The sequence below is a fragment of the Apaloderma vittatum genome, unplaced genomic scaffold (genome assembly GCF_000703405.1).
Source record: "Apaloderma vittatum isolate BGI_N311 unplaced genomic scaffold, ASM70340v1 scaffold12411, whole genome shotgun sequence".
Lineage (NCBI taxonomy): Eukaryota > Metazoa > Chordata > Aves > Trogoniformes > Trogonidae > Apaloderma > Apaloderma vittatum.
This window is the reverse complement of record NW_009698560.1, coordinates 1-22,063: the sequence shown is the minus strand read 5'-3', so window position 1 is coordinate 22,063 and position 22,063 is coordinate 1. Positions and strand designations below refer to the sequence as shown.

Sequence of the window (22,063 nt, the reverse complement as noted above, 5' to 3'; positions counted from 1 at the left end):
TTCCCATGCTAAAAATAATAGACTGAATTATATAATTATGATAATTCTATCTTGGAGTTAGGAAAATTTCCAGGAAAATTTCATTAACACTTTAATATTGCCTAGCATGCACTTAGATCTTGTACTAGCAAGCAGGTCTGATGTGAAGCACTTCCATTCCACATGGTTTAATGTGATTAAGGATTATCCTACACCTGCTGTTACACGGTGTGACTGCAATATTCCCTTGCTACAATTTTAAGAAATTTAAAAAAATATTTTTACTATCAGTAAGCAGACCTTTCTTGAGGGGGAATTTGTTTAAACTGAGCCACTGGCTGAAGTCTTCCAAATTAAGAATAAGAATGCTTTCAAATATGAAGCTTTTCATGATGATGTTCTAGTTTATCTTTGCTCTTGTAATTACAGCCATCATTAGTCCTTGGGAGAAATACATGGCTTCACTTGGCCTAACAATTTACTAAACCAGCAAGGAGTGCCAAAAACTGGATTTTCAAACTGAGAAGAACCTGGGGGGTTACAGTGGGTGCCAGGCTGAACATGAGCCAAGCGTCTCTTGGGTGTAAAGGAGCAAAGTCACCAGCTTAGCACTGAAATCATCTCCAGCCTACTTAATCATCCCTTTTTGCCCGAATTTGCTTTTCTGCAGAGAGATTTTTCCACTGGAGAAGCTGAGAGCCACTGTCATGTCCTGCCGCTGTGGGCAGCTGGTGATGTACTGACGTGACCTTTAGGGACAAGTTTTTATTTGACTGTTGGTGGGAGCCCCTTGCAGTTGCACACACTGTGCCTCCTGCAGATACCCAGGGGGAATCAATCTGAGTCAATAGGAAGGCCACCAGGAGCTCCTCGATGGAGAAAACCAATCTTCATCACATCCTTGTAACTGACTCACAGTGGGGACTTTAACTCCACTAACACGTGAGAAGACCATCACTTTGATTAGAGGAACTACAGAAGTCCCTCCCAACGAAAACAGAAACGACAGACTGAGCGCCTGTACTCAGAGGGCTCCTCTGGTCTACAGCTGACCAAGGTAACACAACAGAAAGCACACCCACCCCTCCCGCCGTTTCTCCAAAAGTCAGGTCTGGGGGTGTGACTCTGAAAAAGCACTTTGCAGAGGTTCCATGACTGGCTCAAAACAGGCAAAAGTTCTAAGAAGTAGCAACGCAACACAACACAACTTTCTATATTTTGGAAAGAGTAGTGAAAGGAAAAGAGCAAATGTTTAGTGGCAATCGTAAAACCACATAAGAATCAAATCCAACCTACATTTAGAATTTCTAAGAGCATCACCTTTTCTCTCTGGCCTTGTCGGAGAATAAAGCATTAGCATTTCATTAGCAAGAAAAGAGAGCGCAAAACCAACAAGTAACTCAACAAAACAATTGAAAGCTTTTATTGTGATACCTCAAGTAGATACAATATAGTGAAACAACAAATGATGTACAGTATTGCTAGGACAAAACAGCAACACAGCCATGTCACTTGTAAAAGAAAGCGTTGTAAAGTTTAAGAAACAATGAGGCACAACTCAACTGCCATTTACGACTCATGCTTTAGGCCTTAAACCGTTTGTAACAGTTCTTTTAGGAGAAACCTCTGAAGTGTCTGTTCCTTTCGCAGTAAGTGTTTATGCTGCTGGTCGGCTTTAACATGAGTCTCAATGAAGTACAATAAAGTGTCCAAAAAGTTTAACGGTAATTTGACAGCTTCTTCCATTCATCACCATTACCAAAGGCTGGAGATGTTCAAAATTTGATGTGTGAGACTGTCGGTCACTACTGTTGCAATCTGACTGCTGAGATGAGCGTGCAGAAAAAGCTCTACAAGCATTACTCAGAGGGAAGCGCACGTCCACCAAAAATGGAACACAGCATTCACAAACTCCTGCACTAACTCGGTACACGGTAAGAACATGTTTGGTTATGGGCACAGTCATGACTATTTGTCAGAACCTCTGAGGCTGGATTTTAATTCAAAGACATATCGCAAATTGTATTTCCCCACTCCTTGCGAACGGACTGCGAAGGCCTGCGGGCGCGCAAGGCACAGCACGCACACTGGCCATGGCGCTGGGCCCTGCTAGTGGGAACTCACACCGTTCGTCACAGCTTACAACCAAGAGGAGGAGATGATTCATATTCTGGCCCTTCTTACTGGCAGATCAAATTGAGATTATTAGACTGCCAAAAGCACACAGCAAGAACGGTTAGGTTCATGCGTCGGCAATCCCTCACCAAATTCTGCACCTTATGTCACAGCAAATTTGCAACTTAACAGAATTTTTATAGTTGGCAACATTGCCTTTTATTAATCAAAAAGGTACTGCGAGTGACCAGCCAAAGAGTAACTCCAGTATTTGGAAGCAGCCTCGGTTCTGGAACACCATTGTTATAGCCATTGTTTTGGCCCTAGACAGAAAATGCGTGGTCAGATTACTAAAGTCACATCAAATTATGGTTAATTACTCTAGGACAGGTGTGGCTTTAGAGGTTCAGAGGAAAAAAAAACCCAAACTTTCAATACATGTACATTTTTGCTAGCAAATTCCTATGCATCCCAATGAACATTTCTTCTAAGCCAGCTCATAGTCAGTTCATTTGGTCCAAGAAAGAGCCAGCAAGAAACAAAGGTTCACAAAAGCTTTTTGTTACAGTTTATAAAAAACAAAATACAAAATAAATGTTAAGACCAACAATAAAAATAACCAGTACAAGTAACAAAAGTGCTCAAGTTGGAGGGGAAGTAAACTTGCCCAGAGCAAACACATACAAATTTTAAATATAATCTTTAATATATTACAAAAATTGGTTAGAGGGAAAAATGCTTTAGTAAAATTTTTTTTTTCAAGTAAGTTTATTCTTCTTTCAAATGACTGCTGGAGGGTTCAGTGACCAGACTGACCTCATCAGCCAACAGCCACTGCTATCTGGATTCTACTTTCACCAAAACCAGTAACGAGAGCTCTCTACCTCTTCACAAGGGGAGGAAATAATCATTGACATAGCCAAGCAACATAGGAAGAAAATTCACATATTCCCTCAACAGAACGAGCCTCGAGAATTGTTACATGGCAGCATGAAATAGCAATTCTGTATTAGTTCTACTCTTTACTCCTTCTAAACAGCCACTCTTAAAAGACCAAAAAGAGTATTGCTTTGTTTGGTTCTCTTAAAAGCCATAAACATCACATATAGATCATTAACTCTTTATGCCAGTAGTCTGAAGCTCTATGTGCTAAGCACTTGATGAAGTCCCAACCTTTGGCATCAAAGTTAATTAAGGTTTTGGTGAAAACGTCCAGTCTGAAATATAAATAATGCACTGAAGAAAGAGGTTGAATTTCTAAGTAAGAACCAGACTGTGTTACAGACAGCAGATACTTACTGACAGGAGATAGCCAAACCCCCAATTTTAGAGAGAAACATTTTTAATACTTTACATATTTTCTTTAATTTCAACTCTCTACTGAAAAGCAGCCTCTACTTTTGTCTTCAGCCCAGAACACCACTTCAACGACTCTGTAGCCAGGAAGTAAGAAAAGCCCCAAAATACACAAACTTCACACAAGCGTGTTCACAAATAACAACATTGCAGCTGGACTTTGAAGCCAACACAAACTTCTTGCTGATAGAAATTTTAGTGCCTTCTTTGTTGGCAACATACATCACAAAGGAGAAAAACAAAATCCCAAGAATTCCAGGTCAAAAAGATCAAGAGATCTTGCATCAATGACATTGCTAAAAAGGAGACTTTGAAGCTGCATGATGTGAGCATGAAGTAGCAACATGTAAGCCACAAAATTCAGATTGAACACGACTGTACCACCTCACATCTCTGGATTGAAACCCAACAGCTTTAACTTCTTCTCTAATTCTTACATTTTCAATTCATAAGCATAGATCACTACCACATCTTGAGCGCCGTTTAGCCAGCCTGCATGGCAGAGAATGCATACACGTGGGCAAACTCTCTTCTCTCTCTTCCTCTCCACAAAGACACCGGAAAGCTGGTTTTAAAGATTCGTATTGCCCCTACCCATTGGCATAATTTTTCATGTATGACAAGATTTCTAAAGTGCAGCAGAGTTCAGAAAGCCTATCAAAGATTCCCAAAAACGTAACAGCAGCAACAGCACCTACGCCTAATTTTGCAGGTGCCACGTTAGAATTGTTATTGAGAGAAATTGATTCTGCATTGCAAGGCTTCCACATTGTTTAGTTATAGTACTTGCGTAGTGTTAAAGGGGTGTTTTCCAAACATTTTGTCCTCAAGGATTAAAAGGATTAAATACAAAAAGCCTTCAGATACTGTTTAATTGGAAAATAAAAGTTAGCAAATTTATGCAGAGCATTTATTTCATTGCTGCTCAGAATCTGCAGGCGCAGATACCAACAGCTAATGGCGTGCACGCACTTTCCATGAGTTTCTCTCATTAACTCATTCCGTTTGAGAAACAGCATGAGAACAAAAGAGAAGGTGAGCTTCATATAAATTTTTATTATAAAAAGGTACTTAGGGATGATTTAGCCAGCAAACCAAGAAACCCTTTCCCCACCCCCAAGTTTTAAAAACTATCTTGTTATTTTATGAAAAACTGAGTCAAACTTCCCTCTTATTACCCCTCCTTCTCCTACAGGTACTATATTAATTTTCATGTCATAGGCTCTGGCCATTTCTAACAAAAATAAATATTTTTGTTCAAATGTAGCAGAAGCAGAATACTTCAACAAGTTTGATATCAACCTCTTTGTCCAGTGCATTAGGACTATACAGTTACATGGAACCAGCCATAAAACTTTACTGATGCACAAGTCCCTGTTACTGGCAAAGGTACAGTACCAAAACTTTTTTTTTAATACACCGACTAATTATTTTTTCCAAAATAGAAGATGCATATATTTTTTCTTCCTTTTTAATCTTCCAACTATAGTTTTATAGATTTCTTACCCAGCAAACTCCTTAGGGAATATGTTGGTCTTAAATGAACATATTCTATAGCATTACTGATTTAATATCCTTCTAAGGTATTTCATTAAGATACCAAACCTGTAGCATAACCTTTCCTAACAACTTGAGATCTGCTAACTTCAGTCAGTGCAACTGAAATATTTTAAGTGAGCACTGTACCTTTAACCAATTCACCTACAAGATGTACATAGGTTGTGGTACACTCAAATTTAAAAAAGAAATTAATAACTACAATACTGCATTCTCTTCACTGCCAAACACATCAGAAATTGCTACATATAAAAAAGCACCCCATCCCATACATTCTTTCGGACTGCTCAGATATAGAACTTCTACAGGATTGGAGTGTAGGTGTTTAGGCAAGAAGCATGCACAGCAGAAGGTAGCATTAAAGGCATAGGTCAGAGATAGATACTAACCAGTAAAATCCATTTTCAATTAGTGAACTGTTTCTCTAGTTTGAGAGAGTTTAGAAAAAGGTCATCCAAAATGTTCCAAAACAACTGTTCACACAATACACGTACAAAAAGAGGGAACTTACACAAGGAGAAAAGGCAAACATGGCCTGAAATAGCCACTTACACTACACTACTCATTTGTGAGGTTTCAGAGTTCAGTGATATTCTCAGGGCCACTCTAGCCAAGCTCTTCCTTTATTTTGCCATTAGTCTTTGTAAAGCATGTTCCACAGAATATTGTCCAAACAGAAGGGAAAGGGTTATGATTCACTCCCAACCATTGTCTTTTATCATGTGGGCAAGTTCAATGATAAATTTTCCTTCTTTGTATTTCTGACTGCTCTCAAAAGCGTGTTCCTGTAAAGAAAAATCAAGACACTGATGTAAGTTGGGGAAATGAATTATTTTAAACATAAAATTTGCATTAAAAATACCAGCCAAGGGACATTTCACTTAACATCCCAGATTGGTTACACTGAAACAAGGGCAGGAGGGAAGAAAGAGAGGACGAAGAAGGCCAAGAAGGAAACTGGAGTAAACTCGTAAGCGGAATCGACAGATCCACTGAACAAGAGATCTTGCTTTAGAACTTTCTGTGTTCTCTCACTACTTAGGGAATTTCAAGGCTTTTTTTAAGTGAAGGTTAGGAAATGGCATGTTACGTGTGTTCAGCCTCCTTATTCCCAGAAGCAGTGAAAAGAGGGATCGGGAACCTTTTCAAAAGCTCTCCTCTATGATCACCATCAGAGAGAAGGCATTAGGACAGCTGCTTTCTGTAAGACCAGAAGCTACACTGTATCAGTGAAAATCCTACACCCAGAATGAACCTTTTCAAAACATCAGACTTGCAACACAGCTGCCAGTGTTACACGTAACCCTGCAAGTGCACAGACAACTCCTCAAGTAACAGAACCAAGTTCACATTCGTTGTAAGCACAAAAATCATGCTCAGTCCCATTTACCATAAGATAATTCCTATCATTACCATAAGGTAACTCCTAGTTTTCCTACAAAGCGACTTTTCCAACCCAAGAAATTAAAGACCGACTTTGACGATTTCCTCCATCCATTTCAGCATATGCGGCTGGTAATCTTTCAAGAAGACATTACAGAAGATATTAGATAGCTCTATTAGCACCTGTAAGCTGTAATAGCACCTACAGCTTATGCTTGTTTTACTGTCTAGAACAAAGTTATTCCAGCAGATGTAAGGAAGCAAAACTCTATTACAGTTTGATATATACAAACCCACTAGAGCTAATTCACCTAAACTATCAGTACAGGTGCTGCTCAATGGCCTACTCAACACATAAACACTTATCAATGCTTACGTATTTCCATCCAAGAGTAGTTTTACAGTTTTCACAATAGATATCTGCTACAGCATGTAAACCTGTCAGAAGAACTCTCTCCTCTGCTGGACCACAGCCCACATTTACCCTGAGGAAAAAAAAAAAGAGATAAATTACTTTAACTGCACAAAGTATTTATTTCCTTACCTGTTACCCACCCTTTCTACAGAGGACAAAAAACAGAACAAAAAGTGCCTAACTTATTCAATGCTGGAAAAGTAGCTTTCTCTGTTACACTGACCGGAAGCACAAGAAGAAAAAAAGGGGTTGTTTTTTGTTTTTCATGTGGATAATCTACAAAGCAAACTGTTGGTGATGTCCACTTACTCTCCTCAAAGACAGGCTAAAGAGTTAAACTTCCAGAGAACAGACTGGACACACCTCTACAGTTTCAGGCTTCTCTTCAAACACGATTTGAGACCTCTATAATGGAAATCTGTACCAATAAATCAGCACCAACAGCTCAATTTAGAACCAACTCCAAAATAGCAGCAAGGAAAAAGCCTCATAAATATTTCTTCGCTACAGATCAGCAGATTAAGTCACGATGAAGAAACAGCAAAACCAAAACAAAACATCTCATGAAATATTGCATCAAGCTGTTTTTTCATGACTAAGAGTCTATGCAGAAAACATGAGGCGAGACTAAACTAAGTTTTTAGACAGTATTATACAAGAGGAAAATTTTGCTGTTTTTGCTGTTGTGTTACATTCTCATTAGTGCAGTTATACTAGAGGTCCCGAGTCACCAGTGAACGACTACATGTAAAAAGAATTTCAAGGATCTGCAATCAAATCCTTTGCAGTTATAGTTCCATTATCCTGGTCTAAGATAGACTAAGACGCTTAACTGCATTTCTTTTTCCCAAATGCTGCAACAGAATAAACAGATGAAAAATAAAGACAAAAACGCAATCGTGCATATTAAAAACTTAGAATACATCTACTAGCAAATTCAAAGAGCCTTATATGACAGGTAGGACATGGCTAAAATTGCAAATGTTATGCTTGATAAGATCAGAGACCTTCTGCCTCTAGCATTTGTAATATTCAAGGTCACATAAGATGTACCAAGCTCATCGAAACATTAACCTGTAAATGTATCTAACCACCACACTGGAAAAGAGTTCTTTAGGCTATAGAGGGGTCGTCGAAAGCAATCACACAACATTATTTTGACTTCTGGAATTCTCAGAATTGCAACTCCTACTCGAGACAGTTACCATTACACACACAAGGGCAATTTCACATTAACACCCTCCCCTAAACTTTCAGCTATTAGCACAATTACTTATAAACTAGTATGTGCAAGAGGATACTTACAAATTAGCTCAGTAGCTGTTCAGTAACTATTGCTGGTGAGTAAAGTCAGCTTGAGAAAGAACAGGGCAAAGTACAGCTACTTTAATTCCCACTGTTTTCCACTTATGAAGCATAAAAAAAAATGCACTCTGTAGATAATATGCATAACCATAATAACATACTTACACAGAATTGAAGAGGTAGGCTCGTCCCTGGCTTCCCTGGAAGGACTGCATTAAAAGAAATAAAATAAAATTACACTTGCTAAACAACACAAAACCCTCCACCAAACAAAAAAACTGCTGTTCCAGAAGAGTGTGTTAGTGAGCATATAAACCTAATATAAACTATCTCAAATTAATTATTTTATACCAACTCTTTATAAGAAAACCTGGTCAGCAAATTTTTCACCCACGTTAGATTTTCAGCAACACTTTTAAGCATTACTGTTCAAAATAAGATGTCCATAATGCAAATAAAACATACTTGTTTCCTACTTCTCTGCAAGATATCAGTTCTCATTTCCTAGATACCCTTCATGCTAATTACAATAATCTGCTTTTAACTCAGAGGGAATTATTTCCATCTCCTCTGTCCTCTACTGCTGCACTCAGAAGACGATTTATCTCAGTTTCACTACACCATTTGATGTAAGAGCAGTGAAATTCTGGACCAAACATAAAACCAGCATACTGTATTCAGGAAATGCATCGGAGCTCAACTTTATTTTAATAAAACAACTGTTATCATCAAATGCCCAAGCACAGCCATATGCTTTCAAATCTCTCACATTCCTGATACATTATGGACAAAAGATGACTGTTAAGCATTTCTTGGCTGGATCTAAATTAATCTTCAGTTCAGAGCAGTAGCTCAGTTTTGAAGTAACCCCCCTAATCAGCCACACTTACTGGGGGCTGGTTTGGCCAGCAGAGCAGTTTCCGTGCCCCTGAACCACATCTTTGTTCCCTCTGCACTGAACTAAACCAGAAGCTCTTCTGCTGTGCCTCCACAAACGCTAATGAAGACATAAAAGGCCCGCTCTGATCAGAGAGCCTGGAGCTACAAGCAGCCTGGCAAACCTTGTGAGCAGACTAGATCCAGCCATAGGTAAAACATTCAAAATGTATGTAAGACATATCACTGCTTTCATCTGTTGATTTGTTCCTTCTGTATTGAATTACTTGATAATTTAGACACTGCCCTTATTTCCCATTCAAACATGTTCACACTGAAGTAGGGTTTTTTCTGTCTTCCATACTGAAGTCCATTAAAAAAAAAAAATCCCTAAACTGTTGTAATTTCATTTTTTCGCCCCCAAATTTCCCTCCTCTAACCTACTTTCGAAGGAAATTGACAATTTTATCCATGCTGAAGAGAAGTACAATTGTTTTTAAGAATCCTTGCAGTCCTAGTATTGCAGATCAAAGATCAACTTTTCTGAAACCTACATTAGTTCAACATGGAAGGTTTCTGGAAGGAAAATCTCACCTTGAATATTTTTGAATGGTTTAGTAGCATTAGGCATGGAAGCATAGGCAGAGGGGCCTTTCAGAAACGGATTCTTCTTCTGACATTTATTTAGTATAATTAGAAGTCACCAAAACGTATAATTCTACCAGTCTAATAATTAGCAATGCAACACCAATAACTGTCTTATCTTAACGACTTAGAACAGTTTGCAAAACAGAAGATGTAAAAAGGAAATGTATATAAATGAACACTTTTTGAGGAGCATTACCCAGATTATAAATTGTAACAAAGAACACTGAAAGAAATCCGTGACTTTGGACTACTGTAGGAATGGTGGCAGCGTCGTTACACAGACTTAGCCACTCATAAAATCTCACTTTAAGATAAGAAGTTCTGCTTAACAGTTTATAGCATTAACATTCTAGACAAAAGAAAACGTTTAGACCAAAGAAAAGGAACTCCCTCCATTAGCCAGAACTGTGAGTCGTCTTTGTCACAGGGCAAGGACAGAAGACAGGCTATGCAGTACAGCGAAAGCCAACACCTCAGACAGGACTGACCCTGAAAGGAGAGACTGAGTTGAGCAGAGTCGGAACAGCTCTGCCAGAAAGTAATCCTTACACCTACCTCTGAAACAAACAAAAAACCTGAACCACGAGTTCAGTTCCTCACATGCTTAAACTCGTATCACAAAACTGGCAGAACGGTACAGAACCTACAGCCTGTAGTGAGCACAGAACGAGCAAAGTTAAGAGCCTCACAACCAGTAACGAAGCAGAGAAAGCTTACTGCAGATGAAAACACAATCTATTTGTGTATATATTCTCAAAAGCTGCCCACTAACAAATGAGTAACTACCTTGAGTCAACTACACATGAATTTAGACACAACTACAGTTGTGCAACACCAAAATTTAAGAAAAAGCAAAGCAAACACTTTAAAGGTCCTCTTATTCACTAAGTAAACTTACTAGAACTTCTCTGTTTCACGTACTTGAAATGACCCTTATTTTTGGTTAAGCTACTGTAAAAACTCTTAAGCTTCAGCCACCTCTCCTTGCTTTAAAAACTCTAGGCTGTGAACTGGAATTCACAAATCCTTTTTCAAACTGCACCAAGAAACAGTGTCTATTAATCATGTGCTAGTCTCTCTGTTTACATGTAATCACACATGCCAATCACACAGAAATTAATGTGGTGGGTTTGGTTTGGTTTTTTTCAGTCTGGTCCTACACAATCACTTTTTAAACTAGTTATATGCCATACCTGACTTTCCCCAGCTGGCTGGGAAAGAAAAAGACTCCAGAACAAATCAACAGTCAGAGAACCTTTTGAACCGTGTTATGCAATTACTTCTGCCAAGTTTATGTTTAGTCTTGACTTAATATCACCTAATAAAAGCTCTCCTTTGACCCCACATTTCTCAAAATTAAGCAGAGGGCAGTAACATGATGCCAGGAATAGCAGAAAAAGAACCTCTTCCCCTCTCTTGTTTCATAAGCTGGAAAAAAATTTTAGCCAAATGAAATATGAACTGCAGGCTGGAAAGTATTGCTTTAGTTGTTCTTTAAAGATGGCTTTTCTTTTCGGGCATACTTTGTTTTGTTGCCTTAAAATATGCTGTACTCCCTTATTTTTTTTCCCTTCAGAAATAGTCATCCTCATTACCTTGCAATTTTCAGGATCATCAAGGTAGAGTGGAGGGAGAAGTAACACAAACCAGACAATTTTCCTGAGAGAGTGGTTTTAGAAGGAAAACCTGCTCACTGTGAAAAGCTCCTCCATTCCCACTTTCTCTGTCAGAAGAGTTTGTCCAATTTGATACCATCTTTCTTACCTATTTCCATGTTTAGAGTCTAAACATTACATTTACATGCCATAGAACAGTTATTTCTCTGCCCAGCTGCAAAAATCAAGTTCCTCCACGTTTACATCACTCACAGATAACTTGACAGCAACTTGTAGCAACTTGTGTTACAGCATTCTGGAATACAGATCTTGGGTCCAGGCAACTCAGACTTTCCTTTGAAATCAGTGGCCAACCACACCTCCAGTGTGTCATCAAGCATTTAATGGTCTGCAAGCCATCCATGTGTAACTCTTACACACTGACTGCAGTAAAAACACTCTAAAGATTACCATTTTTAAACTTCTGTGCCTTTTAATTTTTCTTACGAATTTCTTGTCAGAGCTTGGCAGTCGTAGTTCCTTATTCACACGAATAGCTGAGGAGATTTTTTTCTCCCCAAGAACTGCATTCAAACAACACAAAAAGGTATACACTTGTCACATATGTATTCTCTTGAGCACAGAATATTACCATAGGGTTCCACCTACTAACAGGAATAAGAAAGATTTGTTATCAGAGGTCTACTTCCTGATGCATCCTATTACTAGAAATGAAAAGAGGACAACTCATTTTGGCACTTGAACTGCTTGCTAAGCTTGTAACTTGGCTATAAACAGCATATTTTGCATAACCAAAAAAAAAAATAATACTGAACAAATGTTTGTTTCTACCAGCACTAAGTTTCTCACACTCTGCACTGTATGATTCAGTTATACTGATACGAATTTCAAGAGACTGACAGGTTAAACGCCTTGTGTGTCAACTCCTCAGAGGAAATGGAAGAGAATATTTTAAATGGCAGTGTCAAGGACTAACAGGCATAACTGTTCAAACCAGTCTCCAGACAAACTGCTCTTCTACAGAATAAACACCACCTATGCAAACACAAACTTTTACTTTGCAAGATTTGTTCAGCACTTCCAAGATTACTAGCACTGTACATAAATCGTAACAGAAAATTCTATCACCACTGAGTCTTAAACGTGTCTTACCCAGTAGAGAGGAATTTTAAGAGTGGCAAGTGTAACCAACTGCCATCAATAATGACGCACATCACCAGGACTTTTACTTGGAAGCTGGGTAATTTATCAGTTCAACCAACAGTCGCAGTTAAAACAAGCCTGTTATAAGTCTGCTTTCTCATGGTACTCAATTAACAACACTGCATTGATTCACGAGTCAACCTTTTCCCCCTAGAAAACCCACATCTTCGACTAGCTGTCCATTCCTACATTACGATCCACACGATCTGTGACTTTTTCTTGTTTTGGTACAGTTAAAAGTATCTAGAATGTCTGACAGCGTAAGCAAAACTGTTCAGCTGTGCTGAGGAACCATACTAAGGTCAACTGCAAGAACGGTTTGGTATGAGGCTCTTTTCAACTCATCTGACAGACCTCTATCAATACATTTTGGAATCAAGAACCTTTACAAATGTTCTACTTACACACTAGTACATACCAGAGATAGGATCTATGCTTGTAAATTAAACCCATCATTACCTCTAACACTAGGATTAATCGTTTTATCCAGGAGAAAAGCAAGTATCAGTTAAGCAGAACATGTATTTACCACCCTAAGGCATACCTCAGGGCACGGGTGGGGGAAGGGAAGCTACTAAAAAGCTTATGTAATTAATTATTCCCCACAGATGGGATTAGATTGTGTGCCTAGAGATCGTGCTCCACAGAAAGCATCCAGAGAAACTGCCATCTTAGCATGTATTAAAGCTATGGCAGGCATTATTACAAGCAAGTCAGAACGGCATTAACAGCAGCTTCCTTAAGCACAGCTTGCAGCTACTCCTAACACTGAAAAATAATTCTAAAGAATGGAAATGAAAGAAGTCCATAGGTTGGGGGTTTTTGTTTCATTTTCTGGACTTTCATTTGCTAGAGTTCACTTTCCAAGCTAAGGCAGATCAACCCGAATTAGTATTCTGAACAAATAAGCAATTCAAAGAAATATGACAGAGTAATTTGGAAGACAGTATTCCTAGGGGCAGTATTCTTAAGGTAAACCAGAAACAGATTCAAGTGCTCTGATGTCTGAAATGATCTTCTCCATAAGATGTAGAGACTGTAAGGATATCCTGTCACTTGAACACTTGCAAAATAAATTCAGAAAAATTAATTCAACATAAAAATTATCAGGGGAAAAAAAAAAAAATCAATGTTCCACTTGATATTTCTCTCAGATCCAACTCCTCGATACTGCAGACAGCTAGAGATAATGCTGCTGAGTTGCTTACCAGGCAAGTTCTAGATGACTGCACAGTAAGTATTTAAAAAAAAAGTTATCAAAAATACATTTTCATTCAATTTTTTGCTGATTTTAATAAAGCGAGTTATAAAGTTTGGCATGTAGAAAATAACCTTAAAAAATTGCACAATGAAAAATGCACACCTGCAGATTTGGCAAAAAATTTCCCAGAAGACTTTGTTAGTTATGTACAGGTATCTTGAGTTATACAGCATCTTGAATGTAGTCCAAAAATAATAAGTCAAAACACCCGTAGAGTAGAACGCTTCCCTTGCACGCTCCTTAGCTCCTTCGAGCCTTCAAATCTACTGTTTTTTCAAAAAGTGTGGCTCTACTAAACACTAGATTCTTCCCCCAAGAGAAAAAAACAGAACCCAAAAAAATAGAAGTCTTGTAAGAGAAAATTTATCACCAGAACATTTATCAAATTAGGCCCATTCTCAATTCTTTCAGCAGTGAATAAAAATGGCCTTCATACAATAGGCCAAGCTATCCCTCCACGCACTCCTCATACCATAAGGAACGGTGGATTACCAAACTGAGTCCAGCTAAGAACAGCATATTTACTTAAAGACAATAAACCCTTAAAAAAAAAAAATCCCTCTTGAACTCATCAGTTCAGCAGTGGAGGACAAAACCACAGATTGCTAAGCAAGGCTAAAAATGTCTTGGCATCTATTTAAGCTGAAGGCTTTTCCTTCTCATCAATAATGTAACAGCAGACATACTGAATGCCTTGGGAGAACTAAATTTAACCACCAAGACTTTCTTTTACCCATCAGGTGCGAGGATTTCCCAGTGAAGTCAATGACAGTTACATATATATACACCTTTATACAGAACTTGCTCTTCAAAATATTGACACATCTAGTCTCTCTGTGACTTCACAGGAGTTTTTCCCCACTCTGGTCAGATATGCTTTGCCATGAATGAGACAGAAGAAAGTGACAGTATTTATGCAGGCATCTACACAAAGTAATTCAGATCTTCCATCCCCAGCATTAAGGCTGGTTGCAAGACGACTGAACAGCCTTTCAAGTCGGTCAGCCTTTAGCAACAATGTGTTATCTTTTGCAATGCATCCACGAGGCTCCAAGATTTCTATTAGGTGTTTGTGTTTCTTCACAATCTGTTGGACCACGCTTGAATTTCTAAACAATTACTGGAACACAGTGGGTACGAGCCATTCTCAGGTGCTTTTGAACTTAGGCTCCTAAAGCAACATTTGCCTCCTATAAAATTTACTGGTAATAGTAATCATGTATTCTCTACCATTCACAAACAAATCAGAAAAAAAAGCTCTTTCAGTTAAACCTTTCACAAAACTTATTTTAGAATCGCTTTAAGAGTGGCATACAATATAACATTCTGTACAAGCCACACAAGTGGCAACCCTCCCCAGACTACAAAGAGTCTTGAAGGCTTAATAAGGTCAATTTTCTTTAATTTTTGGGATTTGAAAACTTATTAACATATACTGTTTGGTATATATGCCTCCCATGCATCATTTTTTTTCCTTGCTCTTTATTAAGGACTGTAGTTGCTCACTGATAGAGGTTACTTCTCTTCTGTCCCTGTAGTCATAGTAGGATACGGGTCCAAAAATATCTATTTGCTTCTTTAAAGAAACAGAAAAGCTGCATGCTCTTCCCTGATCCTCTGAATGTGTCCACTCTAGTGAAAACTGGTATACTCCTTCAAATAGTTTGGGGGTTTTTGAAGTGTTTAACATTTACTTTGAAGTCTTCGCCAAGGCAGCAGAAAATTCAGCACTTGCAGACTTCTTTAACAACGCAAATCAGCACTGTCTAAGACATACCTAACACCACTTCAAAATTACACTTATTTAAATTTAAAGTCATCCACTGTTTGTTAGTTCTCTTACGTATCCTTCAAATAATTTTTTCCCCCAAGATGACTAGAGTTATAAGCTATTGTGGCAACTGTTCACACATGTGTGCACGTACTCAGCTATACAGCTTGTCTGTCAACTGTTGCTGACCTCCTAGTTTGGGACTCCCCAGCCAGCCTTCTTCCCATTCCCCCTTTCCCCAAGTTCCTCCCTTGAAGCAGAAAACACAAGGTTATAGACCAAAACTAGGGACTCCCCAGCCAGCCTTCTTCCCATTCCCTCTTTCCCCAAGTTCCTCCCTTGAAGTAGGAAACACAAGGTTATAGACCAAAACTGTCTGGAAATGTATGCTCTAATCATTAATCTCCAAGTTGATTTGAACACTAGGCAATGCATTGAGTCCTTTCATTGTCAGAGACAAAACTAAAACTACAGATAATGAACTCACTTTTGTGCAGGTAGCACATTTTTATACTCTTTTGAGACTACATTCTTGTTTCTAAGCCATTGCCAAGACTCCTGGTTGCCATTTTGTCACTAGCAAGCACAGAAGAGAAGAGCTTCATGATTTAATTCCTAAGCCATTGCCAAGACTCCTGGTTGCCATTTCGTCACTAGCAAGCACAGAAGAAGAGCTTCATGATTTAATTCTAAGGCAAGAAAGATATGTTGCAGCTCAAAGAGAATAGCAATGAAATGAAAAGGTGATTCGTGTATGCTGCCACCCTTGTCAGACAACTGGCAGCAACAGCTCTCAAAAGCAGAACTACTGCAAATCTGTATTGAAGTCCGGTATTTTGAGGACCCGAATCAGAGAGATGATTGACAGAAATATGCAGCGCTCTTTGCTCTTCCATGACAGATCAACATTTAAAAGAAACAGCACTCATTTCATAGCATAGCTTGTATTTTCATTTTGAAGTTGGAAACAGCGTCAGGTGTAACAAATGCTTATACCTCAAAGCACAGTAGAAAGCTACTTGTAGCTGCTTTTAATTAAGAGTGGACCACGTATTTTGACTCTTTTTCCCCTGACCACACAAAAGAAAGCAACGATCACCACGCCCCCAGGAAATGCAGGGTGGGGAAGCAGTTACAGCGAGGTACCAAATACTGTTTGCCTTCATCTGCTGGAGAATATTGGTGGCACTAGAGCTCTGGAGTGCAACTCTACTGTAATCATTTCAGAAAAAAAAAAAAATAAAAAAATCAGACAACCTGTAACCAAAGATTGTATTTACTAAGTGTTACAAAGAGCTTTAGCTTTTAACCAGGCTCTCAAAGGCAAAGGGGGGAGGGAAGGGCAAGGAGGAAGCCAAGTTGAGCGATACAAGTTTTTGCTCCATCAATAACTACAAAGGATCTGCACTGTTCTTATTTACTTTAGATTGTATAGAATACTCTTGCCATAATTCATGTAAATCAACACTTCTGAGGTACACTTAACTTTAGAACTCTAAAAGGTCTAACAGGTATGTCTACACATGTTGTCTAGGATATTTCTTCAATTTTTATTTTCCAGGTTACCTGTGTTTTAATTTAAAAACAAAACAAACAAATCGCATTTTGTCCCACCACACCCCCTGGCACCCCCCAGGACAGCACTACTTATTTTCAATGATCCAAGCGTATCTAACTATAGATTTGCAGCCGTTTCCATCAGAACATCTTCATGCTAGAATATATACAAGCTAAGATTAAAGGAGGGTGGGTTTTTCAGAGCTCTGTTCCAAATAAAAGTACAATACATGTGAAATGTTCTTTTTATTTTGCAAACATACAGAAAGATACACCTCACATTTAAATGTGTTTCTCATTAGCACATATATTTAGACAATAAAATATGGCCAAGAAATCTTAAGTTGACAGAATATGGATCTGCTGTCAAGTAAGCATATGATCAATGTGCAAAACCAAAAACTCCTGTAAGATGTCTTCACTGAAACTTACAGAAGCCAGAAATAAAGCAGAATCCATAATTAACACCCTTCTCAACGCCTTTAGAATGAACTTACAAGAATTTGTATTTACTAGATATTTTAAAGAGTTCTCTGAACTGGGAATTTAATTTTTTTTTAATGTTTGAAATTTATGAAACTATAATATGAACACAATTTGCTTAAGAACATCAAGATATTCTGCTGACCAAAACTCCCAAAAATTTGGAGAACTGGCTCATAAGGTAATTGTGCAAAAAAAAAAAAAAGTCCACTGAAAGAGGAGTTTCCTATTAAGTATGTGTGCTTAGATTACATTTTCCTCATTGAATTTACATATCTTGAGATACACAAAGCTTCTACAACCTGAAGTTGTAGATTAACCCCTCCCACAATTTTTTTTCCCAGAACATGTAGTGAATAATGAAGTTATGATTGCTTGCAATTTAAAATCCAGTGTTGGCAAGAAGACTGCTTATACTCATATTCTGAAATCAATACGGAAATAAGCAAAATTCAAATGCATTCAACATCGCTATTTGAATATTTCTCGTTTCTGCTGACCTTAAAACAAAATAAGATCAATCACTATAAAGTGAGGAACTTTTTTCAGGTTAATACAAGTAAAACAAGTCCTCCCTCTTAATTTGTTCACATCATTTTATACATGCAGCTGGCTCACTGCTTTGTAGTGGATGTGCCACATATGCAGTTCCATGCCTTCATACATATACTAAGTTGAGGGAAATAATTCTTTAGGAGAAGAGACTACAGGCAGAGCAGAAATAAGCGACACGGCAAAAAAAAAGTGACCAATTTTACTATCTGAATCAAAAAAGTTGCACTGAGATCTAAACAAATATCAAAAAAAGATGACTAACACAAGAAAAACTGTATGGGGAAAACCCATTACTGCCTGACAACCTTCCGAGGGATAAGCAAGCAGAGATATTTCCTCCTCGCCCAAAGAGGAACTCAATTCAGAAAGAGCAGCATTCTCAACATGCCCCTCGACACCTCTTCAGCATTCATGAGCAGCATCACCGTAGTGCTGCTGAACACAAACAGGCAGAATCAACACATAAAATTAGTTATAAAGAGTTTGCCACTAAAAAATTTATTTCACAAGAGTCATATAGAAAGTAGGTTGTATTCAGAGGTTTGAAAAGCAACTGAACTGTTTTCTCAGGACACCATCAAGAGAAAATTCATCAGGAGGTGTTCTTTTTAACCAAAGAATGAACCAGTCTGTCAAGTATTTATCACAAACTTCAAGTTTGCCTACATGTTTCATGCATCACAAGTCTTGGTTTCTTCTAGCAACGGATAAGGACAGGCCTAGCCTGTTTCAAGGACCCACATATCCTCTAAGCTTAAGTTTAGACAGTCCCAACTATTTTGAACATCTCTGGCTAATCATATTGCTTGGGAACTGCTATACAGCGCAAGTAAGTGTATTTACAGATTTCATACTAGAAGTGGAACATTCTGGAAACTGACCTTCAGTCAAATACAGTAAAAAATAATATTTATCTGGAATAGCTATAACCACAATCATTTCCCTACCCAGGGATCCATTCTTCTGACATTTTTCCTTAACACTTTCTGGGTGACAGCTCACTAACAGTACCCACCTGACAGCAGACAGAGGTTGCTAATACTGGGAATACATTAGATCAACCTTTATGTCACATTCAAAAGTTTCCAGAATACATCCACCCCTCAGTACACAACATGTATGACCCAAGAGTCAACCCAGGGAGGACACTCTGAAGTATGCATCAATTTGCATCCCTTATCTACTGGGAGCAATGATACTGCGATAACCATTTTGGTTAAGAAATAATTCATGAGGTCTCTAAACAAACCACTTGCCTTGGAGATCAATTCATCGTGATTGGCTAGATGGGCTCTGCAGTGGATACAGCTGTATGTTCTGTGACAGTTTGGCAGGTAAGCCTGGAACGTTTTTGATTTTGTCATTTTTACCATCTCTGCTGGTGGCTCCTCACTCAGCTCAGGGCTGGCACTTGAAGAATTACAACTTTGCTGAACTCGCTGACAAAAGAAACACTGGAATATGCAAGCAAAAGCCGTTGTTGTTCTGGAGTGTGTGTGGCACTTTCCACACAAATGACAGAAGAGAAACAGTCACAACCTGTAGATGGAAAAAGAGCAGAACAATTAGCAGCTTATAACAAGGCCAGAATAAACTTGTTATTCAGCAATTCTACAGGCCCCTTTTTCCTATGGGGCTGCACAATTCAAGTTCTAACCAACGTAGCAATAAGCAGTTCTGCTAAACTAGTGGCTACTACTTCATTCAATTTCTGATGAAAGGGGAGAATCAAACAGCTCTAAGAAACACAAGCAGTTTTTACAATATACTAGGTATACTTGAAGACATCCATGCAGAACGTTACAGTAAAAAGGCAGGGGATTATAGAAAGTCATCTTTGAAGTTCCAGTGGTCAGTTCCAATACAGCAAGTGACTAGGCATCTTGGAAAATATTTATGTCCAACAATAAACATACAACAGATATTTGCACTTCAGCTTTCGGCAAAAATCTTGCTGTATCACATCTGGCTTTAAGTCAAATACCAAGTAAGATGCTGCCACCCTGTTCAGGGATCCGTGTCTCATCTTTCAAGCTCAGCAGAATCATGCCTTTAGGCAAAGACCTTTTAGCCTAGTGTCCTGATCAAAACTGATTACATACTTCCTCACTCCACCAGGAGTCTTAATGGGTGCTACCAACATCACAGTCAGATAACAAAAGCTAAATGTCGCACAAAAAATATCCAATATCATTCTTAATCCTCAGAGTGCCTTTAAGAGACGTTACACACAGAGAAGGCCAGCCCTTCCTGCCGTACTGGAAAGCACGCCTTCTTTTAGAGTTTGCCCGAAAACTGCAGATTCTAAATACTCATAACAACATCTATTGATCTGCCAAAGGCCATCAGTTACCACACTGTATGCATCAAGCTAATGAGCAACCCAAACACGAACACTGCACAGTCACTTACGGCATCAGCGGTCAGGTGACAGAGCGGGTCAACAGCACAAACACAGACGTGAGAGCCAATATAAGGAATTTACAGTACCTTGATCCAGCTATTAAAACGAGCATGCAAAACACTTATTGCAGTTGTAAACTGTGCAGGGCAACATTTAACCACTCTTCTAGCAAGAGGATACTAGTAATACAAATAGGACAGATAATGAAAGCCACATAAATTTAAGATGTTTAAAAGAAGCAGTCACTGTGCTTCTGAAGAAGTCTTGAGAAAGTAATCTGTACAGCAGGCCTAGCACAGGAGACAGCCACAGCAAGATTTAAAGGGGGTTGTTGTGGTCTTTTGTCTTGGTTTTTTATTTATTTTAAGCTTATTATAGCAGCAGGAGAAAAGACTCAAGAACTGCTGAAGGACTTGCCACAACAAACTTTCCTACCCAAAGAATTGCAAAGGCAGAGATAAGCCACAAACAAGACACGTAATAGAATTTATGCAATCTAAAAAATAAAACAACAGTGGAGATATGTTGCGATCCAAAGCACATATCTATACATCATAATGATTGTACTTTTGAAAGTCACTGAAAAGGAGAACAGCTTTGACAAGGCACACAATATATTTGAAATATTAATTCAGTTAGCAAGAAGAACAGAAGTTAATGCACTCATTTAAACAAATATTACATACATCTTGACTAAAAACAATTTCATTACAATTGCAAAGGGAAGCATGATTACAGCTTTTGCAGAACTGCTAGATATTAAGCCACATTTATTACAGGTATTAGATTATAGGAGAAAGATGATACAAGAAACACAATCATGGAAGTTAATAATGAGGTTCCCTTACATTTCCTTGAACTCTTACATTAGAAAGGTACAAAGTCTATCTAGGTTCACAGAAATGGGAAAAAAACCAAAACAAAACAAACAGGATTTCAGAATGAAAGGCATCACTAAGAAAGATGCTTCAACTTTGGGTCAGACCATTTCAATCAGTAATTGAAACATGTGTCCAATGCTTGCACAAGTTCTGCAACTTGAATATTAAGAAAAAAAAGTATTTTTTTCTTCAAGGCATTCCTAGAGGCTCTTTTAATTCACACTTTTAAAGGCAATCCGGACTCTTTCACACTCAAGAGTCCTTCAACTACAGAAACTAAAGAATTACAAAGCTCTTTTGATAAAACTGTACTTGATACTGCTCTCTTCAAAAGCATCCGACATACACCTTAAGAACCACAGAACTGGTTGGTTTGTGATGTTAAAAGCAAGAATTAAAACATTTCAGTGCTGCTGTAGTAATGGTCAGTAAATCCAGCCTCACTTTGCTTTCCTAGTTAGGAGCAGCAGCAGGTTCCAGAGTTGATGTTTCGCTTCCTGTGGAAAGCGGCGTGAAAAAACCCCCGAGACAACTACTTCTTAGACAATAGCACAGTCTGTGCTTCGGCCATGCACGTGACAGCCAGGCTTCCCGGGGAGCTAAGCACTTTGACCGGAATTACACAATTAACTGCCGAAACAAGGCTGTCCGGACCCTGCTGCTGGGGCTTGTGCTGGTACCTCTGGAAGTCCCCCCTG

The 22,063-nt window shown here is 38.5% G+C and overlaps 1 protein-coding gene across 1 annotated transcript; it reads right to left on the bottom strand.

Moving 5' to 3' along the window:
- Nucleotides 1–4,924: 4,924 nt before the first annotated feature.
- On the bottom strand, nt 4,925–19,683 carry LOC104280427 (protein yippee-like 1). Its single transcript, XM_009878073.1, has 4 exons — nt 19,337–19,683; nt 8,276–8,319; nt 6,767–6,875; nt 4,925–5,792 (listed from the first exon to the last, which is right to left on the bottom strand). Exons 1-4 carry the CDS (start codon nt 19,451–19,453, stop codon nt 5,703–5,705), a joined length of 360 nt encoding a protein of 119 aa, XP_009876375.1. The 5' UTR covers nt 19,454–19,683; the 3' UTR covers nt 4,925–5,702.
- Nucleotides 19,684–22,063: the final 2,380 nt, after the last annotated feature.